This window comes from Lagopus leucura, unplaced genomic scaffold, assembly GCF_019238085.1.
Source record: "Lagopus leucura isolate 7727_CA_CO unplaced genomic scaffold, USGS_WTPT01 Super-Scaffold_100001, whole genome shotgun sequence".
Lineage (NCBI taxonomy): Eukaryota > Metazoa > Chordata > Aves > Galliformes > Phasianidae > Lagopus > Lagopus leucura.
The window spans coordinates 68,752,982-68,772,266 of NW_024962262.1; the positions used below are offsets into that span (position 1 = coordinate 68,752,982).

The 19,285-nt window shown below is 35.5% G+C and overlaps 1 protein-coding gene across 10 annotated transcripts in view; it reads left to right on the top strand.

The window, feature by feature from the left end:
• The window catches only part of KDM6A (lysine demethylase 6A), a 113,737-nt gene that overhangs the window by 24,988 nt on the left and 69,464 nt on the right, over positions 1-19,285 (top strand). For 8 of the 10 annotated variants that reach the window (XM_042868566.1, XM_042868567.1, XM_042868570.1 and 5 more), the window contains exons 3-4: positions 9,850-9,908; positions 17,752-17,872. In XM_042868566.1, coding sequence (XP_042724500.1) covers positions 17,834-17,872 — 39 coding nt within the window. In that variant the 5' untranslated portion in view covers positions 9,850-9,908; positions 17,752-17,833. Of the gene's footprint in view, positions 1-9,849; positions 9,909-17,751; positions 17,873-19,285 lie in introns of those variants that run through there. The other 2 variants (XM_042868564.1, XM_042868565.1) reach the window with 1 other exon arrangement.

Consider the following 19,285-nt stretch of genomic DNA (forward strand, 5'->3'; position numbering starts at 1 on the left):
AATCTAGAAATGTCTAGCTACTGTGTCTGTATAAAGATACTTTCACCTGTAGCAGACTTGATCAGCCACCAGCAGCTGAGACCTAGTAATTAATTCAAATTTTGTGTTTTATAAATACAAAAATAGACAAAGAAGTTATGCTTACATGTGTTCATCTGCACTGACACATAGAATAAGAAATTAAAGAGTCAGAGCAGCCTGTGATCAACGTTGAGACCTTGCAGCTTGAAAATGTAAAGGAATACTTTTGTCATAGTTTTGTACCGTTGCTGATTTATAAACAGTCCCTGTCTAGCACTGCTTCTCACATCTTTGCCAGTGCTACCATTTCTAGAGTGCTATAGTCAGTGGCTGCCAGAATTGATACGAGTTATTAATATCCAGATAATTATTTTTAACTGGATCTGTTTCCCTGTCAAGTTCATTGTGTAGCTCTGTCCGAACAACTGCAAATGTGCAAGGAGAAAAATGAAATGCAACTGAAGCATGTAGCTCTTTCAGCCTATACTAGTACAACGAAAATGTCTATCAAACTTACAGTGAATTTTTGGAAAAAGAGAGTGAAATCCTACCTACACAGTCACGGAGAAGTGAAATGTCAGAGAAATCAAATTCTGTTGATCAGTACAAGATGAATGAAAAACAAGAAATTGAAGGTGGCCTGTCAGCCTTTCCCATGCAGGTCTGTAACCTTTGATATATGTAGGCAAATATGTAGTTTCTTCATGACTGTAACTGGCAGGGCCAAATGTTCTTGGAGTAATATTGTGATGTTTATTAAAAGCTCAGCAGTATTTGAACAGAACTTAGGAGTATATCCTACCATACTCTGAAATAAATCTGTAAATAAAAAGCATAACAGGAGCAACAGTGTCCCCATGCAGTTGGTTAGCAGAAGTCCGAAGGAAGAATATGGAAAAAGGTTAAGATGAGCACATGTATAAGACTACTCTTTACTTTCCGTTTGCATGCTACCACCAGGAATCCAAGTCTTTGGCATATTAAAGTTGCTTCCAGCAGGACTCCAAGGGCCACTTCCCCTGCTGCTCAAGTCCTCGTGGAACTTGCAGTCTGGGCCGCATAGATCACATGGCTATACAGAAAAGATGTGTGGGCATGGGGCCACTGCTTTTTAGAAAACCTTAACAGGAATGCAAGATTTTGCAGCTTAGGTTATGTTCTGTAATCACAGGGTCTGTCAGCCACCTGCTCAAAGCAAAAGAGCCTTTCTTTTATGATCCAAGTATGTGAATTTGTTTGTTTCTATACTGAAAAAAAAGCTGAAGCTTTCACACTATTGTCCCTAATAGTTGATCCTGACGCTACTCAGTATATAGCAACCATTCCCTGGAGACCACATACCGTTCTCCAAATATATGCCACAAAATATGCCACTCAGGCTCTTATGCATAAATAACTATAGGCCTTTGGGAGCTGACAGGCTCACTGAATTTGGAATTGTTGTAGGAGTTGAAAAGCACCTCTAGAGATCATCTACTCTATGCCCCTTGCTAAGGCAGGTTCCCTACAGTAGGTTACACAGGAAAGTGTCCAGACAGGTTTTGAGTATCATCAGAGAAGGAGGCTCCACAGCCTCTCTGGGCAGCCTGTTCCAGTGCTCTGTTACCCTGAAAATAAAGTTAATTTTCATGGTTTAACTACCTATCAACATGTTCTCCAATTCTCTGCATCTGCAAAAAGACGAAAATCCCTGCAAGTGGTATATTACAAATGTGTGGTATTAACTGTGGTTTATTCAGAGTCTTCAAGAAATTTTCTAGTACCTTGAAAATGATTAGATTTATAAAAGATTTCTAAAATAAAGCTGGATAAATCATACTTGCTAAAACTCTGTTTCTTGAGCAATAATCACCAACAGTTTAAAACTGTTAAAGATCATGTGCCTGCAACTCAGCAGTGTGAAAACAATTAATATATAAAATATAATATATAATTAATATATAAAAGTTATTATTCCTGTGACATAGTCCGGCATTTGTAACAAAATTCATTAGTTTAATACCTTAGCAAATAACTACAGTCTTGACTGTCAGATTTTTTATCTTTTCGGAGTAAGTATTGTCAAAAAAACAACAGTACCTGTGGAGGAAAACTGGCAAATGCATTTTCCTTAATTCACGTATACATTTATCAACATCACAGGCAGGGAAACCACAGAGGGTTTTAAAAAATTCAAGAAGTTACCAGTGTTTTGCATTAAAATGAGCTTTAAACTAATTTTAAATCATCAGAAGTTGCTCATAATATAGTAAACTCAATTGCAAAGTTATAGTAGTACTTTATATATATGTTATCTATAATATATTAGTTATAGCAGTACTGTAAAAGCAGTCTTTTAAGTGAACTCATTGCAGTTTAAAGGTTTCTGTCTTATTTGGCCATTCTTTAGCATCTCTCTAGCTGCATCCTTCATCATTTAGAAAACTGCTCCATATATACTTGATACATAAGAAGTATGACAGATTAAACACTTCACTCACGAATAATGAAACCACAGTTTCACAAATCAGTAAGTTCAGCTGCCAGTCAATCTTCCTTTTGCATGCATTATTGCAACTATATATTTTTTTTTTTTTTTGGAAGATGACATTTGGATAGTTTTCTTAAAATGTTTTATTCACTTTTATATGGAATACAGGTCATCATTATTTATACCCATCATCTTCAAAATATTTTATGAAATAGAACAGTGAGCATGGAATGCTGTGTTCTTCATTTGCCATTTTTTCCATCCTTTTCCAGCAAAGGTAGGAGTCCCCCTGAGTTTACAAGATACACCATTATTCCTCTGTCACTTTCTTACTACTGGAGAATCATTATCATGAACCACAAGGAAAAAAGCCTTAAAATCATTAATTATTACAGCTCTACCTGAGACACTCCACATAAAATGGGAGTGGACAAGCTGAATTTAACGAGGCAGGAGTGACTACAAAGTGATACAAATACATACAAGGAGACAGCTGAAAAAAACAATGGAAGAAAACAGCCACAAAAACTAAGATGCAAAGTGTCTGTAGCATCTGCTGTTGTCATGAATCTTACTTCATGCTGTGCTGGGCAGTAACTGCAACAGAGTTGAATAGAGAATTCTGTTTAATTGGAACGTTTAACATTGAATTTTTAACCAAATTCCCTACAGTTTCAGTTTTTACCTGTATATTGCTTTTTTTTTTTTTTCTTTTTTTTCCCCCCGGCTGTTAGCCACCGTTGAATCAATTTCATAGAAAGTGATACTTCTCAAAGCTTAAAACCTCAAGGAATATCACAGAGAATATTTACTGGAGAAGAGTTTCCAGACCAAGTATACAGAAGTAAATCAGCTTCTCTTCGTTGGGAAGAGAGATTTAACCCATCAGTGCAAATATAAAGCAAGCATTTGCTCATCTTGCCTGAAAAAGATGTCACAGGGGACAAGACGTCGTTCAGGGTGCTCCTCCAGGAAAACCAGAGGAATTCCAGTTGGTGTGTAAGCACACAAAGACAAGTGGGAAAAAGAAGGATAGGAGGAGCTGAAGGACAACAGGCAGAAGCTTTTCATTTCCGCAGGCTTCATTAGTGCTAGTTGAAAACAGTTTGTTCTGTAAACTGCAAACTGAACAAAATCCCACATTTGGAACAAAATGCTGAATATCAGCCTTAAGCAAAAAATAAAATAAAAAAAAAAATCTTACTACTTGCTTCAACCTTGAGTTGTTTTTTTAATATGAGTCACTAACATTATAAAATACAGTTTAACTGGATAGCATAGTTTGGATATATGTGTATATATTTAATATTTGTTTTTATTATAAATATATGAAATATTAAAATGTAATTTTTAAGGTCATTATTTAAAGCAGAGAAATACCAGATCGTTGATAAATGGTTGCTAGTTAGATATCAATTATTACTGAAAATGATTTTCTAATTAAAACAGTAGTTGGTTTAGTAGTAATCGCTAATTGGGATTCTAATTGGTGATTTGGTGTTTTATTTGTTAGAATGTACAAATACTTAAAATAGGATACAACAGACGAGCCAGCAGGCCCACATGACAGGCAGCTGGGGGAGCAGACAAGATGGCCAGCAGCCAAGAGCAAAGCAAAGCAGCTGGGCAGCCCACCAACCATTCCCACAGAATACTTCATTTCCATCAAATCATCATTTTTTAACAGAAGACCATACCTCAGTAAATTTTCAGCCCACTCAGTGAATATATATATAGTAGTGAGTTTAAGAGCCTTCAATTTTTAAAGACAAAACAAAAAAATATGGGCAAGGCAAATGGTAGGACACCTCTTTCACTCTCTCTTGTCTCTCTTTGCTGTTCCTTGGTGCACTACTTAGCTCTTTCTTCATTTGTGCTACAACTCAGTCTTCTTCCCCTCACTAATTCCTCTTCTTCTTACTATTACATCACTGTTGCTGTGCCTGATATTGCTTATTATTTCTGTCAGTCATTTAACTTCTGGAAAATCAACTCTGAACTGCTTCCAGAAACATCACAGCTGTGCTAAAGCAAGAACCTGAATGTTTTTAAATTTGTAAGTCTCCTTAATTCTGGCTATTACCGTATCTTAAAAGGGAAAGTTAGAAGAAACCTCTCAACGTTGTTATCTTTAAAATCTTTTCCTCTGGGGCACTTTATTGCTAAACTTGATTACTTACACAGCTAGCCAATAGCCTGAAGGAGAAGGAAGAGAGGAAAAAAGAAGACAGCCAGTTCACCAATTTTATGTTACAGAGATTTTCTCCTCTGTGTTAATACGACATCCTTTTATATGACTCTAGGGAGCACTTATTTAAAGATACCTTGCAAAGTTAAGTTCTGCAGATTAATTTTAAACTACAACAGCTTCGCCTTGGTGTGAGTGGATACCCTCTTATTCTTGTACTAAAAGTTTGCAGAATTTCTTTTTACATCATATATGTTGATTCATCCTCCTTCCTGTCTCCTCTGGAAGCAATTCTCATATACGCTTCTATCATTTATCTGGAATTTCATTCTGCTGTTCCGTGTTTAAGAAGAGGATGATTAGATTCTAGCAAAATGTCAAGTTGAACTATGCTTACCTTTCATACAGCAACATATTTCTCAGTATAGTCTTCTGTATCTTTATTAAATTGCTGTAGGGTTTTTTTTGGTGTCTAAACTTTCTGTACTGTTTTCTTCTTTTGATACTCAGATTAACTTCTCAGACATCAACTATGTATACATGAGGTGCTGTAGACAAATAATTTTAAATAATGCTTCAGTTTAAAAAGCTCAAAGTACCACATGAAATTCTACCTGCTATCATAGCTCTGTAATCAAGATGGTTTTTTAAGTACTTATAAATTTCTAGCATTCAGTTTGTTTTCTGTTTGGGAATACATCTATTCGCTTTCACTTCAAATTCATTAAAAATGAATGAAAATTTAATACCAGCCCCACATTTACATTTTTTCCATAAGACACTAATGTAAGTCAATTAGATTTAATTTTCTAGATCTAAGTGTAGTTCTTCCCCTAACAACTTAATAAACAACAGTTTTCCATTACTTTAGAGAACTACTTAAACTTATATTTTGTATGTCGCTTTTCATTTTTCTTGAAGAAATTCCTCTCTAACATAACTTGTATCTGATGACCTCTTATTTGAAGTAAGATTTTCAAGAAAGGCTGATTTTTTTTAAACGCAGTCTGAAGATGAAATTATCTACAACAATACAATTTTCATAAAATTTATTATTTAATTGCAGATATTAAAAAAATGAAGTAAATTTTCTTTGCTGAGTGGGTGGTCAAAGATTGGAATGTCTTCCTAGAGGGGTGGTTGATGTTCCATTCTTGTCATTGCTCAGAAAGCATTTGTACAGTGCCCCCAGTAATATGCTTCAACTTCTGGTTAGCGCTGAAGTGGTCGGGCTGCTGAACTCAGTGATCTTTGATAGTCTCTTCCAGCTGAACTCTTCTGTAAAATAAAATTAACTCCTCAGAGAAGACAACTGACACTGGAAAGCCTGCTCTTACAGGTAGGGGATATCACAGCCAGGTCTCTTCCAGAGTAATTTATGCCATGTTGGAGAGAACGAGAGCTCGTTCTCTGGAATGTCACACTGGAATGACGCTGTTAAGATTAAGAAGTTTTGTGGAAAGCATCCTCTTTTTAACATGCCTCTTGGCATTACATTTGATCATTTTCCTCAACAAAAATATCCACAGAAATTCTGCTGTAGGAAGTCCATGCTGTATTTCATTGTTTAATCTGGTAATTAAATAACTGATTTGGTATCAGCTGGTAGATATATTCTTCTCAAATTTTCTTATGATTTCACAGAATGATAGTTATGCTGTGCAGTCGTTTTAAAACCCGTTCAGTGCCTTCAGTTGACATTGGTCTCCAATAAATAGGTTTTTCATGTCAGAAATTCAGTTACATAGAATGGTACAGAAGATAACTTTTTGTCTCCTGAGTTACCTGTCAGTAAAATGTATGTTGTTAAATGTAACTGAAATTTTGCTCAGTTTAAAGGAGTACTTGTGAGTAGCAAAATCCACAATATAAGCCCTACAGTCTTTTTTAACTACATAAGCTTATAAAAATGGAAAGAGATATTTGAGCCATCTAGTGGTTGGTATGAAACATTTTAACATTCTGAATGGGTTGTAGAAAATGCAAACGACACCAACTTGGAAACTACATTTCCAATTTGTATGATTTTTAGCGGCATTGCTGTAGAACGAAAGAGACTGACGTTCAGATTCAATTTTGAGGTACAGTGTGTTTCAGCTTGCAACTTTCTTGTAGATTTCTGTGAAGACAGGGATCTGATAACATAAAAACTACGTTTAGATATTCAAAGCCGAAGAATGAATTTTAGAATGAGTTCTGAGGAATTGTGAAGATTCTGAGGAACTCTTCTTACAGTCTTTTCCATAGGTTTCTGTTCTTTATGGAAAAATGTTTGGAGGAAAAAAAGTGTTGGTTTTTCTTTCCCATCAGCAGCTATTTATGGCAAGGTCTTGAATAGCAAGCATTAAATTAAACAAAAAAAGTTTACAGAAAAAAACAGGACAGATTGTGATATACTTCTATTCAGAAGCAAGTAACAGAGTCAAACGAAAACAAATTTCTTAAGTCAGAGTATGCAGAGTCACAGAATCTTACAATGTCAAGGAAAAGCACATTTTTTGATGGAAATTTCGTGTTGCAATGCAACCCTCGTGATCTTTCTTGGTCCTTATAAGCAGTAAACTGTTGTAGCCTTTGATATTGGCTGTTGCCAATTAGACTTGGCTGCATGTTGAGCTTGATGGTATTCTGCAATAGAGGCAGAAAAGTCAGTTACTGAAGTAATGAACTTCATGTGTAACTCACCTTGAATGAGTGGCGGGAAACTACTGCTTACGTGAGCCACTGTATTATCTTCTAGTCCTTGTGAAAGTCACATCCAGCTTCAAGACCAGATTAAAAAGTATTTTTTAATTATTAGGGCAAACCTAATAAATAATGAACAAGCAGTGCTTATGGTGTTACATTAAATTAGAGCTATAGTCTTTCAGAACAGATGAATGTGCTTCATGCTGACTTTTCAGAATTTTCATTCTGAAATTTTTGGAGTTTGCATCTTTATGTTGACAGTAAATTATTATGAAATCTTAAATCTTACCCTGATTCATATTGAGAAGACAGTGGTATCTTAGCATGTTTATAAGGTCAGTTTCAAATGCTTTGTAAGGCCAAACGAAAATAAGAATGAGAAAAATTAGAAAACCAGCCATGGAACCAGGGAAGAACAGTAATAGTGGATTTTTATTTTACTGGGGCAGGAACAACTTGAAAGCTGTACGTAAATTTGATATATTAGTGCATTTGGACAAATCACTTGTATTTTGGTCTTGTCATATGCTTTCAATGTTGAGTATTGTTAGCACTTTGAATCAAAATAACAGATACATCAATATTCTGAGTGTATAACTCACCTGTATTGTGAACTTTAATAGATGTCAGAAGAGGAAATTAAATTCTTCGAAGATTGAAGAAGTTTTAGTTATCTGGCATATTTTTCTGTGGTTGTGATGAATTTTGCAGTTGTGATGCAGTAGTGATTAAGGATTTTTCGATTATTCTTCTCAACTGGTATGGTGATCTGGTCTTGAATCACAGTTATTGAATCTCCAAATAACATTGCACAATTTTGTTATCTTCTCTTCTGCAAAGAAGCCTGAACTGAACAGGGTAGAGGTTGCTATGCGTGTATTCTATTTTGCAGGTTTCCAAGTTGCACATGTGAAAATATCTCTTATTGTCTTACTTTGTTTAAAAAGACTTCTAGACCAAGACGTTATGTATGTTCCGTTTTTGAGCTTTTCGTTATTCCTAGTCTGTTGTTGCCAGAACACATTTGGATAACTGGAAATACATGGGGTGTGGAATTTAAGATCTGTGTGTTTATAATGTCTGTGTTGTGCTTTTGGGCACTGGAACTGGAATGTAATTTTATGCTAATGTTAGCGTATCATCTTTTATTGTTTATGTGCTTCCCTTTCCACCCCGTTTCTACAGTGCCCTGATAGTCATAGTATCTGGTCATTCCAAAACATTTTCTTGGAATCTATCCATTTCTGAAGCTGTGTTCCAACTGTATTCATGAATGCATCTTTGGCGATTCCCCTGTTTATAATTTGCATTTAGAAAATACAAACGAGATATATTGAAATCATAATACTAGGTTCTGTTTCTGATGAATGGTTGCTCTTCAAATTAGGTTTTGGTTACCACTTATTTTCTAGGAGAAAATTAGTTGTCTTACGTATCTCAGTTTGGTCTAACGCATTGTTCAGATTCTTTTTCTGACATTGCATAAAAATAAAATTGTTGAAGAAATGAATAGGAGTGGAATAGGAATTATCTTGAAGAAGAATCTTCAACAGTAGAAATTTCATCTGTGTTCATGTGTCAGAGCCCTTTCATTTTAGATGTATTCATGGTCTCTCAAAAATGGCAACACACAGAAGAAAAAACTAAAATTGTGACGTAGGCAGCATATATGTTTTCTTCTATAAATAATAGAATAGCTGCTAAATAATTTTACTGTGACATAACATTTTATCAAAAGAAAAAGCAATTTGTTTATTTTTCCATATTTTAAGAAATATGTAATAATTATTTGTAAACATTCACTGAACTCCTTAGTAATGTCACTTTGGAAAAAAAAATGGAAAATGAGTTTTTAGTACAAGAGTGGTCCTTCTTTTTTTCTTTTCACTACAAAATAAGAAAATCAAAGATACAAATCTGATTAATGATGAAGAAACATCATTAATGCTCTCAATTTGAAGCTGATGGTCTGAGTTTTTAATATTGATAAAAAGTAGAAATTCCTTGAGCATGTTTTCAGATTCTTTTAACTCAGCTTCTCTTCTAGACAATGAAATTTAAGTGTGCATCTTTGTTTTACATGAATGTAAATTACTGTAACTGTGGCATGCTCTTAGGTTATAAAACATTTTTGTTGTATTAAATTGCCAGACCATCATTTGCTTCCCTGCTGTTCTGCAAATAGAACAAAGCACATTAGTTTCTCTTGATGTAAAAGTACTTGCATATTATTACTACTGTTCCTCCAGAGATAAATTTCTACATTTAAATTCAGAATTTAATTTCAAATTTTGCAGAGAATTTAATCTATTTTTTAAATCTCTAAAATCTCATTCCCTTTTTTTTTTTTTGTTCATCCTTCTCAGTGAAATTAAAATATGCATATCTTACAGTAGAAATTGAACGTTGAACAGTGAGCAAATACTTGCAGTTCAGTCACGTTGGTTTATCTGGGTTCTAACACTGTTTCTTTTCTTTACAGAATGCTGCCTTTTTATATGGCCTTGGTTTGGTCTACTTCCATTACAATGCCTTTCAATGGTAAGTTGGAATAAACTAACAGTAGTAGTGTATGTTATGGTGTTTTATTGATAAATGAATATTTCAACTTTAGTGTACAATAGTTTAATTGTTATAGTGTAAATATGATGATAGAAGGTGCGTTGTCCTGGATCTCATATTTATTTGCCTGTAACGTGCTCATTGCAAACACAGCAGTTGCTTGAATAGGAGAGCAATTACAGAAAAAAGTGGTTTAGCTTCCTGTCACACAATTCAGCAAGGGGAATGAAATGGTATGATTTGACAGGTTTCTATGAATTCTTCATATGTATGGTCAATAGCCTGTGTTGTGAACAAATTTTACATTTCTCTGGGAAGTGTTGACATAAGAAGTTTCTGTTTAGCTGCTGTTCAGTAATTTTTCCATAACTGTGTATGGTGAAAACTTTAAACATGAGCAGCAGTACATGAACAGACAAGTGCTTTGCCATGAATGTTTAAAACTGACATAAAATCCCAGAGCTATAAAGAGCTGTAAATTCTGGCTGGATTTTTGTGAGTGGGAAGGGGCTGCTGTTCTGTTGGGGATAGAAGAAGGGCTGGTTTTGGTGTTTTAATTTTGTGGGAAGTTTTGTTTTTCTTTTGCTTCACTGGAATTGAGCGAAGAGTGATGAACAGAATAGACTTGATCACTGGGGTTCAGTTGAGATTCTCAGGCTTTCCTGGTCAATAGCAAGAAAGTTGCAATTTATTTAGATACCATTGGGGGGAAAAAAAAAAGTAAAAAAGGTGCAGTGTTTAGGTCATAGTTTTCTTCATAAAATTGATGAGTTTTATCCTTCCTTTTTAGCAGTCATTTCTGGTGATTTCCTTGTAGTGTTTATTTCTTTAGTAACAATTCATATAGAAGCTGCTAATAAAATAAAAGTAATTTCATAATAGATCAGTAAAAAGTTCATGATCATATTGGGCTTGGCCTGAAGCTAGAAGAGTAAAGTGGCTACTGGGTGACAGCTTCAGATGACAAAATGACATCTTTTCCCCCTTACTCTTCAGTAAACTGTTGGTTCATCAAAAGCTTCTATGTATCTGTAAGACAAAAGATTCATGCTTTCCTCAGCCAGGAAATAAGGTTTTATTCTTCAAGTTAATGTAATTTGGTTAAATCGTGAGCTCAGAACCTTGAGGGTTTTTTGTTTGTTTGTTTGTTTTTCTCTTATGGCTCAAATGTTTTCTTTATTAATAGTGGTGAAATGTGTGTATTGTACGTGGCATGCGATTCTATTGCATCCTAATTAACGTGGAAAGAACAGAAAAGTTTTCAGGAAAATTGAGAATCTTTTATTTTGAGGTTGTGACTGATCTTTAATTTTGCTGGTTTACAGAATGTTCTTGTTCCAATATAGGCTGCACTTCATCTTTTGACATGATACATTTTGCACTGTGAAAATGGTAGCAAACTGAGGTGAAATTACGTGAGTCAAAGAAGTTAAATTTAGAGTAGTTAATTTTTGAAAGACCACCTGTTCAACGTAGATTGTTACCATTAGTAGATGAGGCTTTTTAGCTCGTTCCTGTGGATGCAGCAACAACGTCAGTTGGTTGTGAAGCTTAAGTACTGGTAAATCATGGCTGGGAACTAATAAAGATTTTTCTTACGTGCTTTTCAAAAAGCTTGTTGAGAATAAATGAGTGTAAATTGATAGACTTAATTTATAATGTCTTAACTGCACATAGAGCTGTATGTTAACATCATTTAAAATAATCAAATTTTTTACTTCATTCATGCAAGAAAATTATATGTGGTGTAGTACTAAGGAATTTGAGTTTTAGGAGTGCGTTGGGTAGAATTGTTAGAGGAAGAAAATCTAATACAGATAAAATCTCATGCTTCTCTATGCGATTCTTTCTTAAATTGCTTTGAGTGATTTTTCCTTTAGTTGGGGACAGGAGTGGGATGTGTGGTTGTGAGTATTCAGCTGTGACATATCTGCTGGAGCTGATAGCAGGTTGCTTACTGTAGGTATGTTCTGTGTAGATCTTTCTTTTCTCCACTGCAGATTGCAAGGAGAATCCCGCTCCTTTCATGGCAGAGTGCTAGTCACAGAATCACAGAATCACAGAATGGCCAGGGTTGGAAGGGACCTCAAGGATCATGAATCTCCAACCCCCCTGCCACATGCAGGGCCTTGTTTCTTGCTGCAGCTATTCCATTTATTTATGTTAAAAAGTACACAAATATGTGTATTTCACAAAGGTAGAAGAAACCTCAGCACTGTTTAACGTTCTTTAGCCTATTGTGCTTAATTCATGAATATTTTATATTATCCACACAATCTTAGATATTCATAGGCTTTAATGAGAGTCATGTACATATTCCTCCCGAAAGGCAGGGTTAATGAAGTGTTTGATGATTTTCCATCTGTCACGTAAATAGGGATGATATAAAAGTGAGTAGGAATAAGGTCAGTTTTAGAATGCTTCTTCTTTATTATTTTATTTTTGAATTTTCTAGTATTCGTAAAAAGAAGTGTTGGGCTGACTCCAAGACACATATGAAGTTCACTGTGTTCAGTATTACACACTTCTCTACATAGTAAAGAAGCACTACGGTGTTAAGCACTAAATCTTAGCTGACACATCATTTTATATTGGTTGTTTTGTTTAACAATTCATTTAAGGGCTGAAAGTATTTATATACATATAAGCATATACAAAAATTGTGATAGTGTAATCAGATCAAAGACATTTTATGCAATTGTTATTGGAAAATATGACAGAAGGATTTACCTCAAAAAACTGTATCAAACATATTAAAAAAATGTCGTATAGATCTTAAATTTTAATGTCTGTTGTTTTACACCGTTTATCATCAAGCAGTGAGAAAAGTGGATGACTGATTTTCCCTGTTGTTTCTGTGTTTCCCCAGTAGAGCAAAATACCAGGAGATAGCTGAGATATTCTTATAACTTGAATAATTTGATGTTCTCATTAGTTTTCTTCTTGACTGAAAATTGAAAGTTTTGGTAGTTCACCAAAGGTTACCTTCAGTTTTGCACAGTAGCTACAGTCTATGTAATGGCTTGGATGCCAGATTGGCTCTTTTATTTCAGTAAGGATTTTGAACCTGACTGGTTTATCATTTGCTTATTTATGTTGAACCCACCAACAGAAAAAAATGAAGCTTTGCAACTATGTCCTGGAATTGGTTCTAGCATGCTCTTTGGATTCCAGAACACAAACTGAGGTTCTCTGAGGCCAGTCTGCAGTGTTTTCAGTGACTATTACCCTGCAAATTGCTGGATAATGTATGTGAGAGAGATTGTCATTGTTTCATCTTTTTTTATTTTATTTTATTTTATTTTATTTTTAAAGAAAGTGGAGTTTTTCTGTTCTGACAGTCATTTGAAAAAGTAAAACAGCCTATTAGAGTATTTTTAAAGTACTCAAGTCTGCAGGGGAATGTAAATTTTTTCATTAGTCTCGTTAGTCCAACCTTTGCTGTTATATTCCAAGTTCATCTGTGCAAGAAACTGTTATTTCATGACAGTCACTGTTTGCCTGTGACAGTGAGAGGCTTGTGCTGATAAGGTCCATTCTTTGTGCTTCTGCTTCATCTCTCAAAACGTTTTTCATTTTCAGTGATAAGCTGTTATTAACACAGGAGGATTTATGCTTGAGAGGGATTGCTAATGTTTTTTCAGCAGGACCAGATCCTTCGGATGCTTCTCAAGTTGTCTGTGTCAGAGGTTGGCAGATAATAGAATCATGGCATCACCAAGGTTGGGAAGGACCTTCAAGATCATCCAATCCAACCATCCACCTATCACCAATGTTTCCCACTAAACCATGTCCCTTAGTTGAACATCTGAATGTTTCTTGAGCTCCTCCAGGGATGGTGACTCCACCACTTCTCTGGGAAGATCCGGGGGACTAGGCTCTTCCACACAGACTGGTGTGCATAGGAATGCAATCCCCCTTCTGGGGGCCTCCTTAACTTTAATGGGAGCACTCCACTCTTTTGTGCAAACAGGAGCCACTGGATTGCCTGATCAGATACAGCATTTGTATGCCTCCAGGTACATCAATAGTTTGTACCATTATGGAGGGCACAGCGTGTGATGAAATCACCCAGTGGCTGCAGTTTGCATGGGAGATGCTGAGATTTGCCTAATTGACATTGACATTGCACTGGTAATTTGCAGTCCACTGTGGAGTTCCTGCTTTGAAAACACCTGCTTTGGGAAAGTCCATGAGGGATGTTATTTGAGAGTAAAAAACAAAGTTTTTTCACCAATAACCTGTTATCTTTAATGTGCATATCTGTATCTGTGTTTCCTTCTTCCTTCTATCACAGTTCTGGTTGTTCCAGTGTGCAGTTACATTAATCAGGAGAGTAGAGTTTAAACATGCTCTGTGTAGATACTGAATTGTTAAAATAATGCATAGTTTTCTGGTGGCTAGGTCTACATATCCCTTTTATGTATATGTAAAATGAAAATATATATGTAGACCGTTAACAAAGTAGTAATTGCTTTTCTCTTTTGTTTCTCCACTTTCTGTGATTGTATGAAAAAGCACAGTATCTGTTAATATTAGAAAAAGAAGGCAGTCTTAGCTGCTGCTATATATAAATTTTTGGAGACTGCTGCTCAAAATGTTTTGGCATTCAATTGGTAGGGCATAATAAACAGAGAATTATTATATCTGAGGTCTGCTAAAGCATTCTGTAAAATTGCAGTGATGATTACTTCTGTATTTGTAGGTTTTGCTTATGTTCAAATTGCTTTGGTGAATTTCAAATAGAAATTTGTCCATGTGTCATGACATTGTTATTAGTTACGCTTGGAACAGGTGATCAAAACATTGAAAGAGAACAAAAGTTCACTCCAACTTCATTAAGTAGAATCTTATGTTTTGTACGTTTATTCTGTTTTCAATGTATTTTGTTAGAAGTGTACGTGTGTTAACTTTGAAACTGTTAATTGATGCTATTTTGTAATATTCTTTTGCCTGGTTCAGGTCTGATTATATTCACAATGCAAGTCAAACTTTCCAGAAAGTCTTATGAGAGTTCACTGAATCTTTAATATATTCTATTAATTATTCTTCAGCTACTTTCTTCACTTTCATAGTGAGAGGCATTGTTGTATAGGTGAGTGGGTGGGAAGATAGCTGCAGCATTGATTTTGGAAGTCTTGATTTGGAGATGATAGATTTGTGTCAGGTTTTTTTTTTTGCCTGAATTTCTGTAGCAGCGCTGTACACAATGTAAGCCCAGAGGTGCACTTAATGCTCTGTAGTGTCTGTTTTCCAGTCCTGCTTTCTCCTTTTGTCTAACGTGAGCTAACCTTTCCTGCTCGTTAATGGCAACTCTTCTGTTCTTGTTGAAAACTCTAATTGAAATAAATTACAGAAGATTTAACCAAAGTTGTTTCTTAACAACTGGTTGACCTATGTCTATAGAGAACAAACCTGAAGTATTTTCAGGTAATTTAGGGGTAATTTAGACCACTGTTGTTTATTTCTGCAACCTGAGAGCAGAAAGACATTCCCAGACATTCAGTTCTGATTTAGCCTTTGGATAAATCAAATTCAATTCTTATTCAGCCTTTGGGTTAAAGTAGGAAGCTCTGTCTGTGCATAAAGGCCAGTTAGTAAGAGGTGGAGTCTAACAACCTATTTGAAGATGGCTCTGTTGCCATCTCTGAAGGAAGTTGTTTTCTCTTAAGCCTTGTCCTGTTCAATGTGTGACAGCTCATCAGGCTGTTGGCTTGTATCACCTCTTTGGTTTTGGTACCAGTGAAGAGCTTTGAGGGAAAACATCTCAGCAACTTGTATGCCTTGGATCCTTCAGACCCATCTTTTTTGATTGTGGGCTTGGGAGGAGGACAGAGTGTATGTGAGCAGGGTTACAATTCCACATATGTATAAACCAGCAACGTCTTAATTTTGGAGATTTATTCTGTATTTGATAGGGACTGCACTTACCTTGGCATTCTGTCTTTGAATGGATTTTTAAATACCAGTGGCTAAGAGTCTGAATACTATATTAAAGTTAAGAAATGCAGGTGTGCAATAATAAATACCTACTTCTCTGTGTAATAAACGCATAGCTTAAAATGGTAATAGAATCTACAAGCATTTTTAAGCCAAAATCCAGTGATCATTTCTGTGATTGGCCTTCCAGTTTGAATTGTATTCATTTAGATAATGGTAGGCATACTGTTATAAGAAATGGATTCCTGTTAGTTATGATTTTAGCATAGTTACTAAGGTGTGTCATTCATCACCACTCACAGTATTTCAAATGAAGCTTAAACAAGGTGTGAGAAACAGCTTAGCTAATGTCAATTTTGTCCCTTTTGTGCTTTACTTGCTCTTTTTCCTTGTGTAAAGAGAAAAGTAGGATGTAAGGCGAGGTAAACTTTTCTGACTGTACACCGCTTCTGTGCCACAGTGAAAATACAGGGTTTTTTTTTAAATTGGTCTGTTCTTAAGCTGTATTTTAGCGAGTAGGATAATGCTTTACAATGTACATACATTTCTGTTGTATTGTCCAGGGGAAGTTCTGCACTGTCAGTGTGTTCTGACAACAAGAATGAGAAAAGTGCCTGTAAGATATTTAAACCAGGAGCGTTTCTGCTGATGAATTCAAGAGCAAACTTATGTGTTTTGTTAATGAAGCCTGTGAAAAATATTTCTTGCAACTTTTGTCCTTAGAAATAACAGGATGCTTTGATTGGAAATTAAATCAATTTTCCCCACCACAATGTGACTTCTGACACTGTATATGTTCTGTCCAGCATCCATGCGCTGCTCCACAGAGGGTATAGATCTCTCTCCAGCCTTGCCCAGTGTGATTGCCTGAAGCATACAGAATGAGACTTAGTCTCCTTGGCATAGATGCTTGAATCCTACCCTAAGCATGACAGGTTTCTGATTTCTGCCATTGTATGGGCTGTGATGTATTTCAGGATCTTTTCTTTTTAGCCAGTCACTTGATTTCAGGAGAGCTAACATGATGAATCTTAGCTTCTTTCTGAATTCTTCTGAATTTAAATCTGTTACCTTTTAGCTTCATTTCAGCTGTCCTAATTTTATGCAATTGGCCTGAGAAGCAACACACAGTGTCAATCTTGTTTAGAGTTATACTTCTTCCCCGACATACAGCTGGTCTATAGTGCTTTTGTTTTGTCTGGCACTGTGTCAGCATGGACAGGAGCATCTATAAAGACGATTTAAAGCTAAAAAATCAGAACCATCTTCAGCTATCATGGGAATATGAAAAGCAAGTTATGGTGACAGGAGGTGGCATTCTGTCCAGTCTGTGTTTTCCTGGAGGAAGCTAAGTGACTGGAATGTAAGGAAGTAATAGGTATTAGGTGAGTCTCTACATTGGTGTCAGTGCTAAGAAAAGGAGTAACAACATTGAAAATGGAACAGGTTTGGGCAGTGCGAGGAGATATGTGTGATCTTCCAGGCCTAATATTCTGCTGCTGCTCTCAGGGATCCATGTGATCTGCAATTGGAACAACCTGGCAAGGATTTAGTTCTGAAAGGGATGATGACTGTGTCCAATACTTTGTTTTGTTATTTATTCCTGAATCATCCTTTCTGAAATAGCAGATATGTTACTGTGTTTCAGGCGTTAAGTTAAATGAAAAGATTAGATTCAAATATATTAAGATGTCTGGAGTGCAAAATTAACCAGCCCCTGAAGAATGAAAAGCAATGGAGCAAAAACATTTAAACTGTTACGTCAGTATGTTTTTCAGTAACAATTCTTTCTGATTCAATTTTAAGTCATCAAATGATTAGCAACTATAAAAGTAATACTTCAGTAAAAAATAATTAATATTTTTATCTGTTTGTCTTTCAGGGCAATTAAAGCATTTCAGGAGGCGCTTTATGTTGATCCCAGCTTTTGTCGAGCCAAGGAAATTCATTTGCGACTTGGACTTATGTTCAAAGTGAACACAGACTATGAGTCCAGTTTAAAGGTAAGTTTAAGTCCTTTCAGATTCAATTTAACGTTTATTATAAGTAGTGCTGCATCTTAAAACTGGCAGTAATGGATAAATCATAAAGTCGCAGAATGGCTTGGGTTGGGAGGGACCTCAAAGATCATCTAGTTCCAACACCCCCTACCAGCCACTAGGTCAGACTGCTCAGGAACCTATCAAGCCTGGCCTTGAATGTCTCTAAGGATGGGGTGAACACCTCCAGGGATGTGTTCAATCCCACAATTGGAGATCTTTGCTCTAGACTGTAATGTGGAATAGCAAATGAACTGCAGTCAGTCATACTGGTGCTTGTTAATGAGTATTGCTTTCTAGCCTCTCTGCTTTGCAAAAACACAACCAAAGTTTAAGTGAAACCAGACATTTTAATGTATGGCTGTTGCATACTATTTACTTTCAAAATAAAAGTGCCAAAGTATGAAGTTTCTTACTCTAAAGACAGAGTAAGGATAGGATTTGAGGTGTGTTACTAGAAATATTCAGAAAAAAAAAAAAAAAATTGAAAATTAAAGATGAGCACTGGTTCTTTAGCAGTTTAAGTACAGTGGGATGAAAAATTTGCTGTGGGGCTCACACTGGAACAGTAAGTCTTGGGAAAAGGCTGAGGTAGTACAGAAAGCAGGAGAAAAAAGAAGAGAGGAATTAGCAGCTTGATTTCTAGATATTCATCTCTGCTTTTTTAGCTTAAGTATTGTAAACTATACGTTCATAAAAATCATTAATAATAGAAAGCTTTTACATTTTATACAAATAATGTTCTCAAATATTTTATTTGTTTTTGATTTTCTAATAGTGTAAAGGGAAGAGGGCAAACGGGGACTGTGGGTGAGAGAAAAGGTTCGCAAAGGTGGGGCTGCTCTACCATATGGGCAATTGGTGTGTGCCCATGGCAGTGAGACATGATGAGGTGCATAAAAAGGCATGTTTTTATATATCATAATACAAAAAATATATTAATTAATTCCTATATTTCATGATTTCAAAGTCTGATTAAAAGGCAACAATTTCTGACTAATCATTTAGAAATTGTGTCAATATAACTTTGTTTCTTCTCTTTTACTTGAAATTACTTACTATTTGCCTTTTTTCAGTTTCTGTAATATGTAGCTTTATCTCCTTCCATTCAACATCTTTGCTCCTTTATCCTTCCTTCCACTTAATGCTCTTTATCTCCATGTTCTTTCTGTCACAGAATCTAAATTTAGGAATCTGTATTTCTGAAAAAGGAAGCTTTCATCTTTTAGAGAGTTTCATAATATGCTGGGAAGTTCAGCTGTGTGGTTGAAAATTCTGTAATTTGTAATTCAATGTAATTTATACATATATTTCTGCATATTAATCTCTACTAAAGGACTATTGAAAACTTATTTGCTTCCAAAAGTGTTGCAGAAT